General features: G+C 41.1%; 1 protein-coding gene across 6 annotated transcripts; it reads left to right on the top strand.

Moving 5' to 3' along the window:
* Nucleotides 1–524: 524 nt before the first annotated feature.
* Nucleotides 525–26,113, top strand: DAB2 (DAB adaptor protein 2). 6 transcript variants are annotated; one of them, XM_065047607.1, is made up of 16 exons: nt 800–958; nt 5,640–5,733; nt 9,262–9,339; nt 12,360–12,479; nt 13,556–13,695; nt 14,434–14,532; nt 14,856–14,987; nt 17,002–17,085; nt 17,329–17,352; nt 17,854–17,916; nt 19,487–20,122; nt 20,966–21,119; nt 21,898–22,425; nt 22,946–23,037; nt 23,847–23,914; nt 24,638–26,113. In XM_065047607.1, exons 4-15 carry the CDS (start codon nt 12,386–12,388, stop codon nt 23,907–23,909), a joined length of 2,109 nt encoding a protein of 702 aa, XP_064903679.1. In that variant the 5' UTR covers nt 800–958; nt 5,640–5,733; nt 9,262–9,339; nt 12,360–12,385; the 3' UTR covers nt 23,910–23,914; nt 24,638–26,113. The 6 variants fall into 6 exon arrangements, with proteins under 6 accessions (XP_064903678.1, XP_064903680.1, XP_064903679.1 ...); XM_065047608.1 differs by lacking the exon at nt 9,262–9,339 and having other exon boundaries at nt 792–958; XM_065047609.1 differs by lacking the exons at nt 800–958; nt 5,640–5,733 and adding an exon at nt 6,894–7,072.
* The last annotated feature ends 568 nt before the right edge of the window (nt 26,114–26,681 follow it).

The raw sequence follows: 26,681 nt of genomic DNA, 5'->3' as shown, positions 1-26,681 counted from the left end.
TTTGAACAGAAACATTTTTAACTGTTTTGAGGAAAAAAAAATGTTGGGCTAAGTTTACAATCTTGAGAAAAAAAAGTGTTACAAGGACAAAAATGTGATTGTTTTGTTTTGCTTTGTTTTTTTCGTTGTTTTTTGTTTGTTTGGGGTTTTTTGTTGTTTTGTTTTGTTTTGTTTTGTTTTTTTATCAGAGGCTCTTTCATACAAGTTGGAAAACAGCTGTACTGCACCAGGAAACAAAACATGATAGATGTCTGAATAAAGATGAGTGGGAAGGATAAAGGTCGGGTCTGGATGTGACCCAGAAACTGAATTGCACTGACCCAGTATTTTGGTTCAGCTAGCCACAGATTTGGAACCAGGGGTGGGGTAGGGGATGTTGGTTTGGGGTTTTTTTTGTGAAGAAAAATAAAACTGGTTTGGACTTGAATTTTTTAACACCATCACTGCACCCACGGTTATGCAGACAGATGAGAGGACCCATTTTTTAGAAAAGCATTTCAGGCCTATTACTGCGTAACAAGCACAGATACCTGTGCCTCGCAGACTGTGGGCACCACACCCCAAGTTTCTGTGTCCCCACAGAGTCCCCCTGTTTCCCATCCCACTCGCCTCCAGGCGCGTCCTTCCGAGTACTCGGACCCTCTCCTCGCAGGGGTCTGCCCGGGTCTCAGCTCCCTCACCCCCGCAGCAGGGGCCGGAGCGGCGGCTCGCAAGGGGTTAACCTTGTGAGCACCGACACGTTGAGGGGGAGTAGCCAAGACCAAGCAGCAAAAACATCATAGCACATTCCTGGGTAGTCCTCAGCTGCCAGCATCTGATTAAAACCATATCTCTCGCTGTGAGTGGCTAACTAATCTGAAGGCGAGGGTACAACTGCATATTAAACCGGGCCCCCGGTCCCAGCCAGGCTACCGGCTGCAGTCACCGGATCATGCACAGAGCGGCACGGATCTAGCCTGTAAGTAGCTTTGCGAGAGGGACTCGGCTCTTGCAAAGCCTACGGTGGGGGGAGAAGGGGCTGTCACCGGGTGGAAGGCAAAGGGGAGCGGCGGGGGTGGGGGAACTTTTCTCCCGAGAACGTGACAGTGGGTGCCTATGGTGGGGGCTGACAAAGATGGGCCGCCGCGAGGTGGAGGTGCTCCAGCCGCGGCCGGGCCGGGACTCAGCCTGACTCGGCTGCTCGCATCTCCCGCGGGCAAAAGCCGCCGACGGGGCCGCGGCGCTGGCCGGGAGCTGCCCCAGCCCCACAGGGGGTTCTCAGCCGCGCCGCGGAGGCGGGAGGGCAGGTCGGGGCTGCCTGAGCCAGGCTGCGGGGAGTGTGTCCCGGCCGAGGCGGGGTGGAAGCCGCCTGCTCGGGGCTCTGGCAGGGCCGGCACCCTGGGGAAGCTTGGACGCGAAGTAAATGCACATTTTCATTTTTGTGTGTGGGGAGGAGAAAATTAAGGAAAGGGAAAAAAAAGTGTATAAAAACTAAATTTCACTTAAGTGACTGATAGGAAAGAGTATCTCTAGTAGTAGCAGAGAGGAGGAAAGGGTTAGGATGCTGTGAAGCATGGGTGGGTTTTTGTGCTGTTTTTGAACGGAACATCCTTGCTAGTCACGCCGTTGCCTGCTGGCAAGTCTCAGGTACTTGTGTCCGTGATAAATGGGTATAGCCAAACATGTCCAGAACTAACTGGAATGAATCTTCTACCTTGTCAGAGAAACTGACTTCTCATCTGATGAGACTTAAAAGTCTAATGATCAACATATGATGACACTTATGTTGGGGCAGTGCCTGTGCTCTGAGCAGTAAGGTAAATGCAGCTGGACTTCTCTGTAGCAGAGCTACCCCTCAGATAAGCTGAGGCTGGTTACTTGAGCACTTTACTAGGGAAGCATGCAAATCCACTAGTGAGGTACGATTAACTTGATTCTTGACTGTTTTTAAGGGTTGGAGGTGTGAGGAACTGTTTTAATCTTCTGTTAATGGAGGCAATATGCCTTAAAATGCTATATTTTTGCCTCAGATATTTTCTGTAACTTCCATAAACAAGACTGGGCAAAATGGGCCAAATCTGAGAGTGTGTATGTTTAGATTGGCCTTTTGTATGCTAAGGAATAGGCATGAGTATGCTTAGGGATGGGAACTCCTGTGTACACAGGCAGAATAGAGATGCAGATTCAATTAAGAAAAGGTAATTATGAAGCTATCTATTCTTGCTGGCTATGAAGACCTACCAGGCACTAATAAACTGAAAATATGTTCTTGTGTCTGACCTGTTAGGCAGTTATAATGCAAGCAGCTCTTCAGATCAGCTTCCATTAGGACCTTCCAGGAGGTCAGTGAGGGGAATTGGAATCCAAAGAAAATCTTTTCTTTGGATTCCCTGAGAAGGGGATTTTTTGAGGGAGTTATCTGAAATCTCTGTCCAAAAAAAGTTGATCGCCGTTGCATCCAACACAATGGTTCTTTAGTCATAATCAGGTTTCTGAAATTTTCTGAATGGTCTGAGGATGTGGTAAAGTCTATTAATAGTAACTCTCCAGAATTTGCATTTGGAGGAGGAGAACCAAGTGTTAGAAATGATAAGGAGGATGTGAGTGCTAAATGAATTTCAGGTGAACCATCAGAACAGGCACTTAACTAGCATATCTCATGACCTGAATTGTAGGAAGGCTCAGGGTAAAGTGGAGTGTATGCCAGGTTCTCCAAGTCTTAAATGAAGAGGTGATTCTGTTGAGGGCAATCTAACAGGGTCTTGTGTACTTCTCGCTGTAGACAGGAGACTGGGGGAATGATGAGCACTATTCTGATAGTCCTGTGACTTAGGATACTTCTCAGGTCTTGTGCTCTTACTTCAAACAAAGCTATTGGCTGAGCACTGAGGTTGTTCTCATCACTATCAGTTGGAAGGATAGGCCAAATGCCAAAAATCTGGTAACAGTTTCCTTTTGTCAAGGTAGAGATGGTTATCCAGTCTGACATGTGCCTTCTACGTTTCCAAGTACCTCTATACATCTGCCATACATCACCCACCTTCTCATTGAGGGGTCAAAGTGCCTGCCTAACCCTATTATCAGGTTCTGTAGACCAGTAGCTGCTATGGATATACTTCTTGCTTTAGGTCTTTAAGTCACAAGCAGATACAGAGGCAGTCTAAACAGGTGAGTATAATGTATACAAAGAGTGGCAAAAGAAGCTCTTGCATATTTGGCTCTGCGGGAAAGCAAATATGTGCACTTAGTGTCAAGGAATGGGGAATCAAGGACTGTCATCTGGACAGGATATTTAGGATAAAAACTGTAGCTTGAGATATGAAGTAAATCAATGTGCTGTAGTCACTGGATATTGTTGCTGAACCTACAGATTTTTCTCTTATGTTGATGCTCTTCTCTACTAGTGAACTTTATACTTCTAGGACTTTTCTGTGACCTGCTGAGTTAACCCAGTGTTTTGGCAATGCTTGTGGATTTTATTTAGCAAGGGTAGCAATATGTGAGCACTACAGGAATATGAATTTGCTTGGACAATGAAGTAAAAAATTCCACATCCAGAGAAAGCTAACGTGTTCTGGAAGCAGTAATGATAATGCAAATCCTGCTTGCTGGCTAGATTCTGTCAAAATAAATGATGAAGATATAGTACGAAGGCAACTTGTAATCTGCAAGGATTTGGGGAAAACAAACAAACAAACAAAACGCCAAAACAACAACAACAAAAAAAACCCACTAAATCTTGCATGTAGACTAAGGGATTATTAGTAGAATCAAGTCTCTACCTCCTGGGGAGTGGGAATGCTAAGAGGTCTTAATGAGCTTGTGCTAGAAGGATCAAATAGAATCAGGTGTCTACAACAACTGACAAAACAAACTGACTTTAGAAACCTGATTTTGAGGCTGTATCTGGGCTCAGGGGTCTCAGGGTTACAAAGAAGCTGTCTGAAGCATAGTGACAGGTCTAGTCAATAAACAAGAGGTACCAGTTTCAACAGGATTAGCTTGTTGATACAAGCTGGGCAGCTGAGTGCTGAACAAAGCATCTTCTTCAATCTAACTCTTGTTGGCCCTGGCTGATGTGGGCAGAGACCATTTCAGTTTCCCCTCTTCTGAAAGCATGTGCTTTGCCTGTGCTATGGAGTGCTTTAGTATGAGGTGTCTCAGCCTTGCAGACATTTACTCCCAACTATCTGTGTGTTGTTTGGACCTTTTTAAAGCTTCATAACTGGTACATACCTTAAATCTCAAAGCTCGTATGCAAAGTGTACTCAACTCTTAATGCTGATGTATCACACAACAGCAAGTCTCCTCCTAGGAGAACTCTCATACATCTGCCCTATAGCTAAAACACCTACGGATGTGACTTTCTTCCCAGGAAGGAACAAGACAAGTTGGGAATATGAAGGATATAGTGTTAATATTGCAACCCATGTTTTGTACCTTAGAGACATCTTCTGGGCTCTCTTGGAACAGGGTTGTTTGTTCTTAAAGGGAGGGCATAAAGGCCACTATATGAGTAAGAACTAGTTTTCTAGTAGCTTGAATAGCAGATCTATCTGCAAACAGCTGCTAGCCTGGCTGATGGAAAGTAAACTCTAGAGCAGGATGGAAGGCTGACGCTTGTTCTTGCATGTTTCTGATGGATTGGGCCATCCCCATAGTATGATATCAGAGATGATAGATAGAGATAGAAAATAAGAGAGCCTGGTCAAGGTTACTTTAGAGTCTGTAATTAGTGGCAATAACAAGAACTTCATCTATGGTACATAACAAATGTGTGACTACGGTTACCAATAGGGAAACTTAAGGCAGAACAGTCATTTGTAAAACATGACTAGCTCTTTAGTAGGACAGCTACTGAAGGAACTGCAGTGGAGCTCTGAAAATCCTGATAATTGTTTTTACCTCAGGCATAGATCTTTCTGTACCACCTCTTTAGATTTGTTTCTTGTTTAGTTATTCATTGCCTTTCTTGCTGTGCATATAAGGGAGAGTTGAGGCCCTTGGTAATAACTAATCTTGAAGGCAAGGGTAGCCCGTGTGTTAAGCAGTATGCTTCATAATGCCTAACCGAGGATTGAAACTGCTATAGAAGAACCTGCCGTCAAGGTGTAATCAGAATTGTCATCAGTCTTCTAATAACACACCGTGAATGCAACTTGCACCTGCTACAAGAGACAGTATGGATTGGCTCTTGTGAAAATGACTGCTACAATAGGTTATGTAAAGAGAGGCACAGTAACTGGGGCTTAGGTGAAGGGTTCTTCAAATACTGCTGAAATGAATGCTTAAGTAGAGAACACTTACAGTTCGGCATAGGCTATGCAGAACATATGCAATCTCTCTTAGTACAGCTTGCACACACCCAGACTGTGAAGAGGGATAACTCTGCCAGCACTGGACAGTTAACAGCATGCAGCTGAAACAACCTATGGTAACAGCTTCAATATGTGTCAAGTTCCTGCTCTGAGAAGGGGGTAAAAAGTATGGTTATTGGCAACTGCCTTTTGCTATACTAACTGGTAAGATCACAAAGTCCTTCTAGTCAGAAGGGAGTTAGGAGTACAGTTGGAAATTGTGTCTGAGCTGTTGTCTACTGCAAACTGGCTTGCATCTGAGTAAACACTAGCTGCCTTGATTAACAACTGTTTTGCTTCCAGGTTGTTTGGTATGTCCAGTGAGTCTCAACAAGTAGTACTGACAGAAGACTGAATGGTATGGACTGCAGGCACATGACCTGAGATTCTTCATCCTGTGAGTAGGCAGGTGATGGTTTCCTGAGCAATAGTTAGAACAGACAACTGGCCCCTTGCTGAGGAGCCTCTGATTTATGAGGCTTCAGCACTGCAAACTGGAGAGAGTAGTATAGAGAAATGGCTTCTTAGCAAGCTGCAAAGCATACTATTTTTGTTGGAAAATAGACATGAAGAAACTTCTTATGGATAACCTGAGTATATCATCTAACAATAAGCCTGTGTTACCAGCAGCTCTCTATCAAGAGAAAACATAGTGGAGTATCTATCAGTCTTTACCTAAAAGAAGAATCTGGAATTCAGATGCTGGTATTGCTGGTACAAAGAGTGATGGGGTTTCTTAAATTAAGAAATTAACTAATAGGTTGGAATTCCAAATACTGAACAGAGGTCAGAAAGGTTACTGCCAAGACTTCTTGCAAGATGCTGCATTATTCCTGAAACAATAATTTGAGATGGACTAGTCAGGTGTTTGGACACTGAAGTTCCTGGCTGAAGAACAGCTGTATCAAACAGGCTGTGACAGAGCTAGTTCCCTTCAACTTGAGATAAAGTCTTCAGGGAACCAGATAACACTAGCCCATGAAAAGCATTTGAATTTTGCCCTTTAAAGTAAGCAGAGGGCAGTAGTTGCTAACTTATGTCGTTCCAAGTTGCTAGTTAGGTACAGATTGTTTAAACTGGTCATGACTTTTCCTAAGCCCTCTGTTCTAATATTCCTGCAACAGCTGTATTTATTCTAATGACAAGTGGATGAAAAATCAAAAATAGAGCTACTTTGGTTGCTGAGTTGAGAAGTAACTGATTACTTCCTCAGAAATCATGTGCTCAAAAGCATGGCAAAAAGTACTGGTCCAGTAGCACCACTTGAACTGACTTGCTCAGTTCCAGCTGCTAACTTAGTGATCACTTGGTAGTGATTCAAGTGTGCAGAAAATGCTTTTTGGAACTTAGTTTGAAATTCTATGTTCTTACTATAAATCAAAGCACTTGGAGGAGACTGCACTGTTATGATGAGAACGGACTGTTCTGTTCAACTGATAAACTAGCAGTTGGCAAATTGAAAAGGTAAGACATCTGGGTAGATTCATAGACATGATCCTGTACTAGCAATGATACATGCCAACATCTGTAGCTGACATGACTAATTAGAGCGCTAAGATTTTTATCTACTTTGCAGTTGCTACTGAGGGAAGGGAGCAGCATGAAGGAGGTACTCCCTGAAGTGTCCATTACCACACTTCTATCCCACTGAGCAGATTAATGTCATCCTTTCCTGTTTCTCATTACTAGTTGTGTATGATCAAGACAGCTGGACTCTGTGCTGTATCCTGCAATATGTAAGTAGAGCTGTAGCTTATTCCAAAAGGGTGTTCCTGTTGGCAGAGGTTGGCAGAGCCCTTAGCATAAGGCTGCCTTAGTTCCTCAGCAAAATATTGAACCATCTCTTAGGTGAGAGGACAGAACATCAAACAGGACTTACAGCTAATTGTGTAAAAGAAGTTTCCCAAAGTAAAATCATGTTAATCTGAAAATATCCTGGCCAACAGGCCAAGTGCCTGGGTTAACTAAGACCATGATACCAAGCAAATGATCTCTTAACCACAAATCATGTTTCTAACTACCTGTGGCCCAAACAGGACAGTTATACAGGCTTTTCATCCTTTTCAGTTCTCTCTTACAAGACTAACCACAAGGACTTGGGTTAGATTTTGTAGCCCCTATTCAGTCATCTTCCTGGCAAGTTATGCTGCACTTGTATTCCAGACATGGCATAAACTGGAGGGGAACAGTTCACAAGCTGCCTGTGAGTTCTCTGCCACTGCTTGTCTACAAGCAGGTACAAGTTATGTGTGTGAACAATATGTATCATGTGTAATCTACGTGTAAAAGGCCGGTATCTTTCATGTATGTTAGTCACTGGCTACATTAGTTCCTAACAGACAAATTCAATTGTTTTAATAGAGGAAAAAAATAAATGGCAGTGCTTGCATCAGAACAAGCAGCTGTAATTTTCCATCTAAATCATAATAATCTTGTCATGTTACAGAAGGTTTGTTCAACTTGTACTCTTAGACACTGTCAGATGCTAGAGCAACAGGTGTTCTAGTAATGAAACAAAACACTCAAGATGGTATTTTATTTGACTCCTGAACTTGAAAGACCCTATTTGGAAGGCAAAAGTCTGAATAGCACATTCATGTTTCTGATTTATTAATACATGCCTAGTGCTTCTCAAGGATACTTGGGGCACTATCATTGCAGCAGGAACAAGGCAGAAAATCTATTAGTTATGCACATAAGGATTTGTTAGATGCAAAGGCAAATCAATCATATAGCGGCTCACACAACTGCACTATTCTACTTCAAATGTGTGTAGAATGCTGCTAGTCAGGATAGTCCATTATTAGGGAATGTGTCTGGCTTTATAGCTTTGACTCTCACCAGTGATTTTTATGTATTGCTGTTTAGCCTTTAGTCTACTTCTTTGGACTGCAAAACTGAAGTCTTGAATTCCCTCAAGTAGACAACTTGTTTACCAGCCTTCTGAAAATGGCTCTTCTGTGAAGAACTTGATGACTCAAGATATTTCTAAGAATACTTTGTGCAGGTCCTGATACAACCTTCTAACGAGAAGAACCTGACTTACCCTTCCATAAGTGGGGGATGGAACAACCTGCTTTGGAAGCATGTTCAGCACTTGCACTATTGCTGTGCTTCTGGTCACTATTTTGTCCTAACAGGCTATATTGCCCTTGGCAGTAAAAGCTTCTCTTGTCCTCTCCTGGCCTCCCAGATTCTAATTTGAGGTTAATATTTACATGCAATAACTCTTTAAGCTGAATCATGTACTTGCAGTATCAAGGGACAAAGAAGGAGCACAGGCTGTGAAAAAGATGAAGTATTAGACTACTGAGTAGCTATTCAGCTTATCTGCCTTGCCTCTGACTTTCAGTGTCCCTAGCTTCTTCTCAGACAAACCTTCATCGACACTAAGGCAATTTTCTTTGTCTGAGGGGAAAAAGCCTATTGTCCAGTCTTTACATCCCATTACATGCTACAGCCATAATGGAGATTCTCAATTATTGTCCAGTCTTTAAATCCCATGACAGGCTACAGCCATAATGAAGATTCTCAATCCCCTGTACACAGGACAAAAATATAATAATTAAGGGTAGCTACCATGTTGCCACCCCTTGTTCAGATAAGATATAACTGTGAAAACATCTTTTACGGGAAACTAAATGTTGTTCAACAGAATTGTTATGTGCTTCAAGTCTCGCTAAGAAACATGTCCTTCAAGGATGGCTTGTCACTACCAGCAGCTCTCCTCAGAGAGAGTTCAGAGGAGACACCAAGAGCACAGTATGCCTGAAGTCCCAGGGTAGATGTGTGGAAATGAGGCACAATGTTGAATGGAGAGTTGCCTGACTTGAAACAGTAGGTAACAGCTCATACTTAAAAGCCTATGTGGTGATGACCTGAAATGGCTGTTTTCTAAGGAGTGATCAGTGCTTGCTCTTCACAGGAGAGTCCCTGTAAGAAAGAAGGAAGATACTGTCAGTGGTCTCTTAACATGCCCTTTCTGGAGTAAATTGAAAAGTAGGTGAGCAAAATGTGTTGTGTATCTACTAATATAGGTAAGAACTTGCAGTCTAAGGCTTTTGAAATAGTACATTTAGCATAGTAGTTAGAATAGGCCATACAATTTTTTAGTGAATAATTAAGCTGTCGTGACAGCAATGGTCTTTACCTACATGGAGAAGATTCAAAAGGAATCACTTAACAATCTGCTGACAATGTTGCTCTGGGTATGATTTGTTCTTCACTATACCAATAACTGAAGGCATGACTGTCCTTGAATGCATGCCCTTGATGCACATGCATATCTAACCCTGCTGTACTGCTGGCTGGCTCATTTCATATGAACTCAGAATTCAAGTGCAACAGAATAGTCTTTTTTCTAGTCTTTTGTTGCCTTACTTCTGCAGTCTGAGTAAGGAAATACTAAGGGACTGAGCAGTGTAAAAGGAAGCATCTGAGCAAAAGCAAGAGCTACAAACAGAATACTTTTCACTTCATTTTAGTCATCTGTATGTAGAGAACACCAGCACTTGCCACCAGATAAAGCAAGCCTGAGTGTGCACAGTTTTGACTTAGGTCTAAAGCATAGAACTTACTTGAGACTGGCTTCCATAGGATGGAAACAGATGGCAATAATGGAGGGATGACTAGAGTTTAAAGTTGTCAGCTGCCCATATGGATTTCTAACATTTTGTGAGTTGCCAAAGTGAGGTCTTTTTTGTGCAATTTTCTTGTTATTGCCTCTTAACTTTACTTCAGGGTGAGATAGTGTGGTTGTATATCACCAGAGCTGGGTGTAGCTCTACCAAGTAAATTGGAGAAGCAGGATCACTGACAGGCAGGACTCAGCTCCTTCAGGTTGCCATTTCTTCTTTCCAGCATGGAGCTGGGCAGTGTCCTAAAGCTATGACTCAGCTCCTGGATAACATATCTTAGCTCTGTTCTTCTCCAGGCCTTTTTGTTCTGTTCTCTAACAGCAACCCTCCAGATAGGGGTGGGTGGTTAACTGATGGTTCAAACTTAACTCCATTTTTCTTTCCCCTCTGTTTCTGAAGGGCTTGATAAACCTAGGGAGAGGCTCATTATGCTGAAGTCTAAAGGCTATCTCCACCCAAAACTATACCATCAGGCAAGCTAGTCTAGTTTTAAAGAATTTGGTTGGCTTCATTTTACCGGTTTCATGTATGATTTTTTTTTTTTTCAATGGGCACACTTTGTTTTAGCACTGATGCAAGTATCCTGCAAAATCCCTGTTGTCTGTAACAGTTTCTCCCTTGATCCTTTGTCAGAATGAACACACAAGCCACTCTTCCACCGATAACATTTCCTAAATAACAATGGTTTGCTATATCAAGTCTTCCTCTAACATTTACTTCTGCTCAGGACCACTTGAAATTTTCACAGCAACACCTTTGTTCCCTCCATCAAATGTTCCCTTGCTGTAGCCTGATAAGTTCTTTATAAAGAAGAACAGATATAGCTGCCGGAGATGCTTCCTATATGAGCACTTTATCTCAGATTTACTTGAGCAATGCTAAATATAATTCACAAACGATCTGGTATTCAACTAATTTTTTGTATTAACAGCTAGTTCCCTAGAGGCCTTGCTCCTGGCTAAATGGAAACATGGGCCTTCAGGGTGAAATTCTCTCAGACATAGGAATTTATGTTCTTCCTAGGTTAAGAATCAGTTAAGCATTGGCATCCATTCCTCTGTTAGTAGCAAGCTGGATGAGTCAGTCTGTAACTATTGACTTAGTAATGAATTCAGGGAAGAGGGGAAAGCAAGTGTGAGAACAAAACCCTGAAAATAACTTCCAAGTAATAAATAAAGCACTAACAGTATCTAAGGCAATTGAGGAATAGGCTATTGAGAATCATAAGCTTCTAATGCTAGAGGATATGCAATGCTTCAGCTCTTGTATCTGGGTATATAGAATGTCTCAAATGGTGTGTTGGATAAAAAGGATGGCTTGGACTGTGGCTGTTCACCTGGACATAGGGGAAATTACTAGTAGATTGTAGCACAGCTATTTAATTATCTAAACAATCTCTTGTCTTCACTTGTCACTGTAAAATTCAAGGAACTAACTGAAGCCACTACAATACCCTAGATAGGAGATTCATAGAACAGTTTCTGCAGCAGATGTGACTGTCTAGTTCTTTCTGGCTTGGTACAGGTCATATTCAGATCCCCATAAAGACAACAGGAATTGCTCTGTATGGCAAGTGTGAATCAATGCTTCATCTATGTAGGAACAAAATATAGTGACTGCAGATTAGGGTTTTTTTTTTTTAACATATTTTGCACCTCAGAGGCAAAAGAGTCTCATGGCATAGAGTTAGGAGTTAAGTTGCACTAGTCCATAGTTTCTGTTAACTTGCAGGTTTTTTGAGAAATATAAGCTTACTTGGTTATTACTTCTGAGGTTTGGGCTTTGTTTGTGTTTTGGGTTTTATATATATGTGGTGTGTGTGTGTTTGTTTTTCCTGTAACAGCCTGTCTGCAGCCTAAGGAATTTATTTGCTTTTACCTGCTGGGTGGTATAACCTCAGACTTCCACTAACTGTAGAAACATGAATAAGATATTTTGGGTGATCTGGTGTCATCTTCATGGGTATTAGTTTGCTAGGATCCTAATACAGAGATAGAGCTGACAGTGCTGAAGGAGAATAGAGCAAAATACCTGAGGTTCTATAAGTAGCTTTAAAGGGTAAAAAGCTAAAGGTTGATAGAGTAAAAGAGTGTGATGCAAGTACAGTCTGTGCATGTAGATCAGCGTGATCTACTGATTAGGTATTACTGAGCTGAGGGTTCATCACTTCGTAGCCATAACTTTGTGCTCTCTGTAGCCTGAGGTGAACGGACAGTGAGTCAGATTTCCTATATGATAACTACTAAACTTTCAGGCAATAGTGGGCTTCAGTATTCAGCAGAACAGAAATGGACTAACAGGAACAGGTCTAATAAGAATATTTGTTCTTCAAGGTAAAATATTATGCCTGCCTACTTATTATTATTTTGATTTTTAAAAACTACAGCAAGCATAGCTGACCACCATCTCATCATGTCTACTGAAGCTGAAACTACTACCATCAACAGCCAGCCAGAGCAACAGGCTCCACCAAAAGCACAACCTTCAAAGAAGGAAAAAAAGAAAGGTAAGAAATGCTTGCTTCTTGAACAACTCCTCTAGACAGTATACTTAATATTTTGCACTTGCCTAAAGCTAAAATTGCTTTCACAGCATAGCTGAAATAACTCCGAGGTTTCAAGCTGACTGGAAAAGTGAGTAAATAGGCTGGTAAAACAAATCTAAGCAAAAGTTAGGCTTTTAGCTTGAAAGGGCTTTTTTAGCTTTAAGTTCAAAAGTTCTCAGTTACACTTGTCTTTTTGCTGAGCCCGACAAGTCACCAAAAGCTCACAGAAATGAAAGCTTCCTAAGGAGATGACCAGACCCAGGATGGTTCACCCATTTCCTCCTCTACCTCCAGAAAGGGAGTGACAAGCTGGACACAGATACAGATTCTGTTCCAGAGAGGCCACAAAACTCATTTTGTAAGAATTATTGTGTATCAGATGATAGATTTTTGTTGTATATATAGATTAGGTCATGTAATGTAATTACCTCATACAGAAATAGATGCTTGAAATATGTTGAGCATGCAGAGAACTAGGTTCTGAGAAGTAGTGAAAATAGCAGAAACAGCAAATATAGCTAATATCTCAAGTGATTATAAGGACGGGGTTACCAGGACTTGCGGTAGAAATGATGGTGCTGGTAGAAAGTTATGGCCAAAGAACTAGGAGATTCTTGCACACCAAGCAGAGATCTGAGTACACCAGAACTAGAGGCTGGCATCAGGATGCTCAGTAAGCATTTCAATATGGCCGTGGAAAGTACTGTTTCTGCTTGATGTTTTTCCTTAGCATTTCTATCTACTTGGCTGTTGCCTATACAAATTTCAGTTTGTGTGACAAATAATTGTTCTGAAGTCCCCAAATATTAAGCACTGGGCTCCAATTTTTGAAATGAAGCTGGATTCTACAAGAGCAGTGTAACCTTAAAGGAGTAACTGTCTTGCAGTGCACACAGTACTGGAAGGAGTAGGAGTTGTTAGCTGTACTTAAGGGACATTTTTAGTATGTACTTATATTTTTTAAAAGATGTCATAGCCACAATATAGATATTTCTCTCTTATAAGAAAAAAAAAAAAAACCTCTTCTCTGTTTTCAGGGCCAGAAAAGACAGATGAATCTCTCTTGGCTAGATTCAAAGGTGATGGTGTAAGATACAAAGCTAAGCTGATTGGCATCGATGATGTCCCAGAGGCAAGAGGAGACAAAATGAGTCAAGATTCAATGATGAAGCTGAAGGTAAGGTCTTGAGCTGACATGTAAGGAACAACTTCTGAATAGCCCTCAGTAAGCAGATCAAATGATCATTTTGCACAATTTCAAATACGGCTTACTGGTAGTATAGTAATAACAGCACCATCCTACATGGATGTTGCCTCTAAAGCTGTAACCCCTTCTTCAAAGTATGGTGTTTCTCTAATAGCTTGGGAAGGCTCCTTTGGGTCTCCTGTAGGCATCCAGTATGGATGCTAATAGTATCAATTTGATCACAAATAAGTGAGCTTTGTTTTGGATGGGAAGAACAGAACTCTGCGCAATGTAGCACTGCGCTCAAAGCACACATTTGCATCCTGTGTCAATAGTAACACCAAGAGATATAGATAAGCCAAAGAATAAATGAGACCCTATATCAAGGAAGATGATTACTTCTGGAGTGCAGAATGCTCACATAGCTTCAATCAGGCCAGGAAAGCTCATAAAGATCCTGCTACTGCATCAGTTTTGTGAACTCAGAAAAGAAGTTTTAAAGCTTGAAAATATTTACAGAGGAAAAGCAATCTAGTTCAGAGGTACCACTTCAAACCTAGTCAGGCTTACGTTGCAAGAGGAATGCTGCTCTAACTGTACACATACACAGGAATAACTAGATAAGTATTGGTAGAGTCACAGCCATGGGCTCATGAGGAACGTAAGTAAAAAAGTTAAAGTTCAATCTAACAGCTGTCTCATCAATACTTTGATATACATCTTATTCAGGGAATGGCAGTGGCAGCCCGTGCCCAGGGTCAACACAAACAGAAGATCTGGGTGAACATCTCCCTCTCTGGTATCAAGATAATAGATGAGAAAACTGGGGTAAGATATGACTTATTATCAATATGATTCTCAAAGCAAGTGAGGCACTTGAAAGTTAGACCAATCTGAACTAGATACCTTAACTGCATTGTGTCTCCTTTCCACATACAAAAGTTGCCTTGTGAAATGGATTGTACTACTGAAGAAATACAGATATATCTGCAAGAAATACAGATATATCTGATTGCAATAAGTCAAAGGCTGATAAATCTGAGTCTTGAATTTAAGCTATTTTCACAGTTTCAAATACTGTAACTAGAGAGAACAGCAGCTATTAAGTCTCCAGCAATTTAAACCTGTAGTTATTTTTTTCCCAACTCTAGGTCATAGAGCATGAGCATCCAGTAAACAAAATCTCCTTTATTGCTCGGGATGTAACAGACAATCGTGCATTTGGCTATATTTGTGGAGGAGAAGGCCAGCATCAATTTTTTGCCATAAAAACAGCACAACAGGTATGGAACAGACACCTTTTTCCACTTGTTATGAGTAATGCTATTGTGTAAACACTTAACATGTGATAAGGTGTTATGTTGGTACCTCTGAGGTATAAGGGAGTACGAGCACAGATGGACACGCTCTTTTCCTAGAGGAGGGCAGTAGAAGTTGACTGCATCACAAATGGCTTTTATCTTGTTCACCTTCTCTGTAGTCCAGAATAAAAACATTTGAGTATCATTACTTACTGTTATTAACCTTGCTTAACATGCTTGTGTACTATGGAAGGCACTACTGAGACAAATGGAAGAATTATCACAGGCTTTCCTGTACAGAGGCCTGTTACTGTCAGTGAGAATGCTAATTCTCCAGTCGAATGTCCAGGGCTTCTCTCAGAAGTAACAGGAATGATGTTAGAATTCCACTAGCCCAGTTCTCCTGATGCTTGTCTTGTGCAGCAGTGAAAACAAACTTACTCAATTGAAATAGTGTTTCTGGGGCCAGTGAATGGTGGTCTGGTCCTCCTAGACTTACTTCTGGGAGGAATTCTAATCCTTCTGTGATGGGTTTTCCCCTTGCAGAAATCCAGTATGCAGAGTTTGTCTCTCTGAAGAGAATCTGTATATAAGCTGCATTGGAAACAAGCTACTTGGAATTACTGCTGAGTATTATGGAACTTCCTAAGTGTCCTGAACTTAATTTAGATATGTATCATTTACTAGCTTGTCATTATAAATGACTTTATAATAGTCTCCATAATGACTTGATGAGCCAAGACTTCAAAGCTAGTAACTTCTTCATACACATCTGTTCCTGCCCTCCTATAGAACCTGCTGGCAGCTTCATGCCCACTACAGGTGGGACGCAAGGAATCCCTGTCTGAGAATGTTAGTACATGTTAGGCAGTTGAAACACCCTCTTCTAAACCTGTTTTATTAGTTATCGGAGTCCTGTGCTATATTGGCTTTTCTGGAATTGTAGATTAAGTACAAAAGTCACTTGTGTGTGTTTTGGAGTGGAGTCTGTTATTTCAGAGCTTTTCACCATGAAGTGCCTACAAGCTTAGCCAAGCTGTAGCTAGCTCTTGACTTGCTGCTAGTTGTTTTTAACACAAACTTATCTAGCTGAGAAATAAGGACTTCTGCAGCTCTAGGCTGCTGCAGTTGTACTGACAACTCTTGAAATGGCCTTTCCTGCAGCTGTGTTTCTAAAACCTTTGATTAGGAGAGGGTGATGTTCAGATATAAACGGTGACTTCTGTTCAACATGTTTTCTGCTCAAGCCAAAGGTAGTGGCTGAACAGGGAGACAGACTTGTTCTATTCTAGACACTTAAAAAGCTACTATGTGCCTCTGACACAGCTACTATGTTCCTCAATCCAAAATTTCAAATAGAACCTGCCACCACCTCAGTAATGACTCAGAACATTCTTGTTAATGGGGGTGCAGGGAATGCAATGCCTTTTTAAGTCATGCCAGATTTTCATCCTGGTGCAGATACTACTTAAAGCTGGTATCTGCTTACATATCTGAGGTGATGATAACCTTACTTTATGCTTGCCTTGGTGATTAACTATTTACATCCTGTTTAAAATAAATGTAGCTATAGAAGCTTTTTCCTGGTTCAGCACTGGAGTTGGTAAAAACAGATACAAAATGTTTTCATCTTAGGAGACTATCAGAGAGCTAGAATAAACTTTGCGCTTTTGAGGAAATGTGATTAGGACCTGCCACGCACTTATGAAATCTTGTGCTACAAGCTTATTAGCAAAAACTTAGCAGACTTAGCACAAATAGAGCTGCTTTCCCTCTGGAGTTTGCAACAGTTCTAAGCTAGTTGCTCCCCATTTACTCATGGATTCTGCATAAGCTCTCCTATGTGGAAACTAGGCAGTCCTTTAAACTCTTGCTTTTCCTGTTTCCTCAACCTACTGTTGCACCATTTAGTAAAGTCTGGCTGGCTGCTTCCTGGACTTCTACTGAAGAAAGCTGTGAAGTAGTACATGGCCTCAAATCTATGTTCTTTTTTCAGGCTGAGCCTCTAGTTGTTGATCTGAAGGACCTCTTCCAATTAATATATAATATGAAGAAGAAGGAAGAAGATGACAAGAAAAAGGTGAGCAAAATTATAGAAAATGCATTAGTCAGCATAAAAATAAAGCTTACTTCAGCTTTGACTTGGCTTTTGGGCCCCTGTAAGACACTCAGGTCTGTCTAAATCCAGGATCACTTGAAGCTATTGGCTGGTAGTTGTACCAGCGGTTTGATCTCCTCTGAGATCTGGTAAGCTCTCCCATCTGAGAGGCTCTGGATATTCTATATTATGTCTATGTACTAAAAGCCTTCTTTTTTTCTTTAGAGTGAAGAAGCAACTAAGGTTGAGGTAAGTCACTCCAACTTGGCCTCACTTGGTTAGGTATGCTGGTGCAACACAACTAGCTTTGACTTTCTCTACACTGTCAGCATTATGGAGGCAGTGCCAGATACTCATTTACATGGAAGTGAGAGTAAAAGGGGCCTACAGAACCAATAATAAGTAGGGATTTTCCTCACGCTTCCTCTTTCTATCACTTGCTGTTATGAAGCCTGAAAGTCCCTTGCTTAAGGCAAGTTTTAATATTTCAGTTATTGCTGACACTTCTGTAGCTATTACAGAATGGTAGTGAAGCACTACCTGCTGATCAAGCTGACAAAATTAAACTGGTAGGTTAAATTTTCGAGTTTTATGCTGTTGCTATTAAGGACTTCATAACTGGCTGTCTCTATATTGGGTGGGAAATGTAGGATTCAGAGACGTGTTTACAGTAGGTCTGTATAATGTTTAATTCTTAGTCTCACAAGAACTCTAACAGATACCAATTCTTTCTATATTTCTGGCTTCAAGGGAGCTGACCAGATGGACTTGTTTGGGGATATGTCAACACCTCCTGATATGAGCAGTACTACAGTAAGTAGAATCTCGCTTAGTTATCTTGGTTCCTGCTTTGAGAGCAAACTTAGTCCTAATAATAATATGTGTTTTAACTATGTTAGTCCTGGTTTATGGTTTCACTGAGACATCTGTCTAGTGACAATGTACTAGTGTCTTAGGACTATAGTAGTATCTACGTCCTAACTGGAGTAGTTAATGTAATTCTTATCCGGCAGAGTTCACTTGAGATTGCATGACAGATAATCCTGTATTGTTAGTCATAGAATCGTACAATGGGTTTGTGTTGGAAGAGACCTCAAAGTTCATTTAGTTACAACACCCCTGCCATGGACAGGAACACCTACTAGACCAGGTTGGTCAAAGCCCACCCAGCCTGGTCTTGAACAGTTGCAGGGAGGAGGCAGCTGCAATTTCTCTGGGTAATTTCTTCCAGTGTCTTACCACCCTCACAGTAAATAATTTTTTTCCTAATATCCAATCTAAATCTACCCTTTTTCAGTTTAAAATCATTACACATGTCCTATCACTACACTTCCTGATACAGTCCCTCCCCTTCTTTCCTGTAGGCCCTCTTTAGGTACTGGAAGGCTGCTATAAGGTCTCATGAGAGCCTTCTCTTTATGCTAAACCACAACTGTCCCAGCCTGGCCTCATAGGGAAGGTGCTCCAGCCCTGTGATCATTTCTGTGACATTCCTCTAAACTCACTGTGACCCAGCTGCAAGACCTTGCACTTGTCTTTGTTGAACTCTATGAGATTCACATGGGCCCACCTTGCTAGTGAGATGTCTTGGGAATGTGTACTAGAAGTACCTGTTTCTGCTGCTATGAGAACTGTTAGAGAAACTGTGCTAAAGATGTTTAAAGTTGAAGCTCATTTAATGGACAAATGAATCTTTAAGTCTCTCAGAGTGGACTCCTGGCTATTCTGGATGAGTAGCTCTAGCTCAAGATACGGTCTATCTCCACACAAGCATGCATAAACCTTGTCATAGCTCAGTATGACCCCAAAAGTCCTACTGGTTTATTCTGGCAAGTGTAGGTCACCATCAGGCATGATACAGTTGGGGCTATCAATCCAGCAAGAGACTAAATCTGACTCTTCTACTACCTGCTTAGTGGAGAGATAGCATATTAACATTGTTGACCAGCAAACAGATCGCTAATCTTAATCTGAGATTACAACTTGAAGTCACACTAAGGCAGTGTGATTTCACAACTTGTCAAAACTGAGAACTAGAAGTCAAATAAGGGTTCTTGACCCAAGTGAATGTTTAGGTGTAGTTAGAGCTCAATGACCCTATAGTCTCTAGGCTGCATAACAAGCATCTGGTATTTAACTATGGGATCTTAAAATAGGTGCTTTTAGCATTGCGTGATTTGCCATGATTTGACCACAGCCAGCAGTGCTTGCCCTAATGGCTTGTAAGATTAAGATTTAGTGCAGCTTCACTGTGACATTTGGTACTTACCAGTATAATGTATTAGATACTAGGATTTCTCCTTTTGCAGCTGTTTTACTTGAGCTTTTGTACTATGCAGCAATTCCTGCATAAAACTAACGCTTTTTCTTTCTGAACAAATAGGAAGCTAAAGAGATTCTGTTAGTGGATCTAAATTCTGAAATTGAGACCAAACAGAATTTTACAAAAGAGGATCTCTTCTTGAATGGCATCACAACCTCTCTTCCACAACCAAAGCCACAGCCACCCTTCTTGCCTGAGACTTCTTTCTCTACCAATCTCAGCTTCTTTCCCACACCTAATCCAGATCCTTTCAGTGATGATCCTTTCACACAACCAGACCAATCTGCACCACCAACATTTGATTCTCTAAAATCTGCTGATCAGAAGAAGGAAAGTCTTACTACCTTGACATCGGCTGGTAATGGTGCTTCAAATGGTGATATTGACTACTTTGGCAAACAGTTTGACCAGATTTCTAACAGAACTGGCAAACGAGAAGCACTATCAAGCCAATGGCCACCTGAGAGTAAGTTGCCTGCAACAACCACTCCAAATGGGGTACCAGAAAGAGAACAGAATGGCTTTCCTAAAGCCACATCAAACCTATTCATGGAAGGTCCATCCAAAGGAGTATCTCTGCAGAATGGAGTAAAGCTGGATTCTGAAAGCAATATCCAGCTCATGTCACATGAGTCTATAACAATTAACCCACCACCACAAAGTACCAAGCCAGGAAGAGGAAGGAGGTCTGTCAAGGTGAATAACGTTCAAGTAATTAATGGTGATATGCGTACTTCTAGTTAAAGAATCTGGGTGAAGGAAGCTTTTCTTTCTTCATGCTGAATGACTGACTGAACAGCTTCATAACACATCTGCTTCTACCTGCCATGCTTACTCTAATCTCTCTGCAGCCACAGTACATTCTAATATTCTGAGTGCTTCATAGTAGCTACGGTCACTAAATTATATACTTTCTTCCTTAATGCTGCCATACTTCTGTAAAGGTCTGGTAAGTATGCTACTATGTATATTAACACTTGTTATAATGCCAGAACCTGTTATGATAGCTGTATGCTCATCAGCCTGTGGTTTCCTAACAATGAGGTACTAATACTAGCTTACAGAAACCTATGTAGAGCCTCAGTACCTGCCCACTGAGAGCAATCTCAGTGACTTTCCTGATTAAACACAGGTTGGCTCTAGGTCACCTGCATTTGTCTTACACTCAAATGATGCAAAATTCTGTTTCTGAACTTGTCACAACTGCAGGTGTCACTGCAGACTGAGCAGCAATGTTTACATGGGTAGGGGGCAGGGAGAAGCTCAGTGTGAGAGTAAATAATTGAGTCACTTTAAGTCTCACTCTTTTGCTGTTGGCTTGTGACTACTATATATTATACTTACTTAAGGCCATGCATGTCAGCAGGCATGAACAATATGGTGAAGTTGAAATTCTTGTGTTTGGTCTCTAAAGGATACATCAAAGCTTCTTGCTGTGGTCTAACTGAAAAGCTTGTAGCTCTGGACTAGGGAATTTCAGTCACGCTAGCATGTGTTCTGACATGCCCTCTCACAAAGCTTTTTTTTTTTTCTTTCTAGACTTCATCAAATGACTTATTTAGCACAAACTTCTTTGTGCCAATTACAGAGAACCTTAGTTTGACCTCAGTGGCACAAACAGGACCTGTGCTAACTAGTTCACTGGACCTCTTCAAAACAAGTTCTACCACAGCATCTCCATTGGCTGGTCTAGGTTAGTTCACAAAAATAAGGTTTTGCTCCAGTCTAAGCTATCTGCTGCCACCAAAACATGGGGTTATATTTTTCCTTCATGTGTAATGCCATGCCCTTTAATCTATGTGCTGTCTGCCCTAAACTATTAGAACAGAAGCCTTTACTGGAATGGGGCTTTTTGCTTAAACATTGACAGCAGAGTGCTACTTCAGATACACATGGTCCAAGAGAGGAGGCTAGGGTAACACTGATGCAGAGTATTAATAATAATTTACACGGGGTAATTACATGGTAAATGCATCTTTTGCTTCTGTGCTGAGCCAAATATGTTCCTTCTCCTGTTATATCAACCTCAATTCTTTTCTCCCAGCACTAAAAGGAAAAAAAGTTAAACCCTTTCTCACCTCCTGACCAAATGACTTGATTTTTAAATGTAAATCATAGGATCATTTGGCTGGAAGAGACCCTTAAAATCAAGTCCAACCATAACCTAAATCTAGCACTAAACCATGATCCTAAGAGCCTCATCTATTTGTGTTTTAAACACCTCCAGAAATGGTGACTTTACCACTTCCCTGGACAGCCTGTTCTAGTGCTTCACAGCCCTTTCTGTGACGAAATGTTTTTTAATAACCAATTTGGGCCTTCCCTGGTGCAACTTGAGGCCATTTTCTCTAATCCTATCACTTGCAAACAGCACATGAAAATGTTTTGCTAGTATCCTCATTGGAACTTAAACACTCCTGCTTGAGGTTTTCAGGTGGCTGAAATGCTGTGTAACAACAATCTCCCCCCAGGTGGCTTGCCAGTAACTTCATCATCGTGGAATACACAGACACCTGCCTTCACTCAGGCTGCATCTGTCTTTCCTGGGTCTATGATGCCTGCTCAGCCTACAGGATTTACTCAACCACTTGCCTTTGGTACCCAAGCAGTGCCAAGCTGGAGCCAGACCACATCTTTTGGCCCAACAGCCCCTCAGTCCTCTGGTCTCTGGGCACAGGGAACACAAGTTCCATCTAGTTCATGGGCACAGCCATCCAGTGCTGTAAATCCCTTCCAGAGTAGTGTGTTCCCACCTTCAACACTTCCTGCTCAGACACCATCTGTACTTCCCTCCTTGTCAACAACAACTAGCCCACCTCAGCCACCACCGAGAACTGCACCTCAGAAGGAACTATCCAAGAAAGAGAGTGATGCTTTTATTGCTCTTGACCCTCTTGGTGATAAAGAGATGAAAGACGTCAAGGAAATGTTCAAAGACTTCCAGCTGACAAAGCCGCCTGCAGTACCAGCAAGAAGAGGAGAGCAGCAAAGCCTTTCAGGTGCTTCTGGAGCTTTCAGTAGTTATCTTAGTAGTAACATAGGAATTCCTCAAGATAGTACTGATTATGGTGACAGGGAAACTAGCAATCTGTCTACCAAAATGACTGGTAAAATATTTTTTGCTCTTCTGCTTGGACAGCTGCTCAGGGATTGGGATGGCTGATCACTTGTATTTTCTGATACAATGAAAAAAAATTTTTAATGGTTACTGAAACAGAGGGTTAAAGGTCTATCTCCCCTAAATACGTTACAGAATTGGTCAGTGTCAGTGGCCAAACACTGACACCTAGTGCCCAAACTAAACTAGAATGAGGTAAAGTCTACAATGTTAGAAGTCCCATGTATTTTAAGTGTTGTGATGGACAAGCAGGAGATAAAATTGTGAGGTCTCTCAGAGTGATTTCCATGTGGGACATTTTTGTGCATCTAATTAGATGAGTTTTGTTGTTGCTATACAGGCAGACCTGGGTCCTTGTTGATGCTGTTATGTGAATACAGCAGTATGTCTCTTTCCCTTAGAACCACCAAAGTCTGTTCCCCGACAAAGTGTGCTGCCAGCTGATGGCCTATTTGAAAGTCAAGCTAAAACAGACCCCTTCAGTGCCTCATCTGTAAGTAGTAAAAAAGCAAAACAAACAAACAAAACCCAACAACCTTTCTTTCTCCTTGACAACAGGATTGCCTGTGTTTGAGCACTGGCTTTATCCTGGCTGTAGAGGCTGCGGAACAAAACCTCTTGCATGTCTGAGGCCAGTATTTAGTCTAACAGAAATTATTTGTTGCAAGAAAGCTGACAAAGTATTATTTTGTTTGGCTTGGGTCCATAACCAGTTCTGCAGGCTGCAGAACTCCCCTTAGCAGAAGGTTCTTCAGTAGTGGGTGCTTCTACAAAAGACTGTCAAATAGTGTAGCTGCAGAAGTCTTGCACCTCAATTATACTTACCTGTCTGTGGAGCAGACTGGGTGTTGTGGACTGTGCAGCTCTCTTGCTGAACAAATGGGAGGCTCCCATGTTCAGGACCCCCTGGGGGAGGAAGTGGCTTAACCACATCACTCTATTTGGGACACAGCACTTGAAGCCCTTGGTGGAAACACTGGATCAATCCCAGAATGCTGACTTAAGACATCTAGCACTTAGCTAAAACAGACCTCATAATGACTACACTGGCTCAGCTCCAAATGAGTGTTCATGAGGCACACATGATTTTTCTGAAAGACACTTTGCCTCAGACTTGGGTAACTGCTAATACTGCTTTAGAGGTCTTTTCTCTTGTTGAAGCGGTACAGTTAATGTGTATTTAGCAGAGTCTCTGCAGTGTTCTTTCCAGGAAGTGTTTGTAACAGGAGCTAGCTGATTCAGTCATGAATAAACCTGGTGAAAGCTGTAAATCCACTAACAGCCTATGATCTCTCTCCTTAGAACAAATTTCAGAAACCACCTTCTGGTCCTTTTGGTGATCCTTTTGGCAACCCATTTGCATAGATCAGGTAAGTTTTCCACTAATAAGACAACCTACTTCATTCTCTGAAATTGATTCAGAAAAGCTTTGGTAAGGGGTGGGCTAAAAAATGCGCTAGCTTAATTCTGCTCCTCTGAGATAGGGCAAACAGTCCCTAGAGGAACATGTCTGCTATAGAGTACCTCTACATTGACTTGTACATAGCTGTGTTCTGGCTAAGCCTAGGGAACTTCACCACCTTAGAAATAAAGATTTTATTCTTTCACAGACTTAAGTCTCAATGATATAATAGATATAGAATTCCTTTCCTTGAGGAAAATTAATGAGTTAATATGTGCTTCAAAATGCAGAGGGCCTGACTGCATTCCTTCAGATCTCTCTTTAGGAAAGTGCTAGCACACAGTGCCCCATACAGCTTTCTGAAGTTTAATCCCCTAAATAATTGTGGATTTGTACTCTGAGTAAATTGAAGTAACAGCAAAATAAGGGTTGTTATGAGAGCTTTTGTTACTAGAAACTAATGTAACTCAAATTCTCATATAATTGACTAAAGAACATGTACTGTCAAACTAGCAAATCTGTTCCTCTGCCATACCTCTAAATCTTGTCCTGAAATACTGTCTAGCTTTTAACAGAAGACAAGGGTTACTATTTATTACTTCAGTTTTATTTTCAATGGCTCTAAGCTAGTTTAAGCAATAAAAATATAATTTATAGATATCCTAATGCTAAGTCCTTTTCATCACACTAGGCATAACCAGAAAAGAACAAATGGAACAACTGGACCTCTTCTCAACATGATTTTTCTACTTGTTTCACTTTTGCTGTCTGCCACTCTTGCTGCTGTTCCATGATGTCTGTAATCTAAAGTATGTCCAGGTGGATTGAAACACCAACCCTCAAAGAACATGCTGTGAAGATAATTCAGGGCAAAGCAAATGGAGAGTTGGACTCATGCTGAAGACCCAAATTCAAGTTGGTGGATGCTAACTTTACTTTAGTTATTTGCAATATTTCACAGAAGAGCTTAGCAACACTAAGTCATGTGTCTTGTAAATATGGTCACCACAATTTCTCATTTCTGTAGCACTTACTGTCCTAAAATATAGGAACTGAATGTACCTGGGGATAAAGTGTTGCTTTCATAAAAGGGGATAGAATTAGTAGCCGAAGCTATACTTTAAACAACTAGGTCAGTTGCCTGTTATAACAGCAGCCAGTTGTAAAGTTAAGTGGAAGCTACTCTTCTTATTGGTGACTTGATATGACTTGGTCTCTGAGCCAGAAAGCTGTAAACTATATGCTAGGGAAAAAATATTCCAGTACTTGTCTATTTAGCTAATGGTAAAAGTAGCATTCTGCCATAAATGTTTAATAAAGGGACTAACTGTGGAGTCTGTAAACAGAACTGCTGGGGTCCTGAGTACTAGAAGTCTACACTGTAGGGTCAGATAAGCTGAAACACTTCTTGCAGAACATTGAGGTAGTCATGGACACTAACTGTTGTCTTGGTGCTAATATGGCTTTTTTCAGAGAGGGAAATCTACTAGGATTACTTTTTTATTAAGGGGGCTTGGCAGACAAATGGAACAAGCAGATGGGCTTCTTGCATATATCTTGGTGAATATCCTTGATGTTGCTCAGTTTGAGTTGTCACATGGTGTAGCATGGCATGTTTTCACTATGTTAGAAAGCAAAAAAAAAAAAAAAAAAATTCATGGCTTCACTACATGCCTAGATTCCTTGTGAACAGGTGTATTGCCTCTGTGCCATTAATGTGAGGTTGTTCTCTATCTCTTCAAAACTGTGCCTTTTCTAAAGAACCTCCTTACTAACAGATCTCTAGATCAGTTGGTTATAACTGACTGTAAGAGCTACATTCCTGGCCAGTGGTGATGGCTGATGTGTCAGAGGTTTTTCTGTTAATGCCAAGTATAAACTTGAAATAGTATTGTTAAATCAAATGCCTAAGCCATTACTTAACTGAAGAGCTAAGAAAGTCAACTTGAATACAGCCTTAGTACCCAGTTCAGCCAGTCATGCAGTTAGTCTTGTGTATAAACCTCTCTTGCACTTTCTGTAATGCAAAAAAAGCTATGAATTTAAGTATTTGTCTCAAACTGGAAATGTAGAAACTTATGGATGTTACACTGTTATATAAAACTGTAGTATCTCAAGTAATGTTACCTAATGACATTAAAAAAAGCAACTCTTCATACCAAACAAACATTGGTGTGACTGTTGATTCTGTCCTCCATAAATCAATCTTGTAGTCCAGTTGGCACCGGAGTTCAGAGCCTGCTAAGAGTTGTTTCTCCCAGCTTCTTACTATAGCTGTCTGATAGCTGTCTTGTCACCTTCTATCCTCTTGCATCAGGCTTGTTCAGCAGTTGCTGTCCCACAGTGAAAAATAAATTCTGCAGCTGACGTAGGGAACTGTTGCTAGAAGCTCATCCTGTTAGCTGCTCAGCTCAAGTTTGCTACTGTTAAAGATGCTTTCATGCTCCCTTTTGCAGGACCATCAAAGCTGGGTACTTGCATTGCACTGAGAAGTGTCATTAATTCAGCTTTTCTATTCTAGCTTTGTAGGATGTCTAAACTGATCTTGGGAAAACCAAATCAGAACATTTAGCTTGTGTTCAGAAGAGATTTTACAATTCCTTTTAATGCAGATGGCTAAAAAAAATAAGTCCATTAGAAAGTTACTGATTTAGACTAAATTTTAGTACTGGAGTAGTAGTACTGCAACCATCAGCCTGTTCTATCACTGAATAAATAGAGTGGATGCTTGCTTG

This window comes from Columba livia, chromosome Z (genome assembly GCF_036013475.1).
Source record: "Columba livia isolate bColLiv1 breed racing homer chromosome Z, bColLiv1.pat.W.v2, whole genome shotgun sequence".
In the NCBI taxonomy this organism is placed as follows: Eukaryota; Metazoa; Chordata; class Aves; order Columbiformes; family Columbidae; genus Columba; species Columba livia.
The sequence above is the reverse complement of the archived record's forward strand: the minus strand, read 5'-3'. Positions and strand labels throughout refer to the sequence as shown.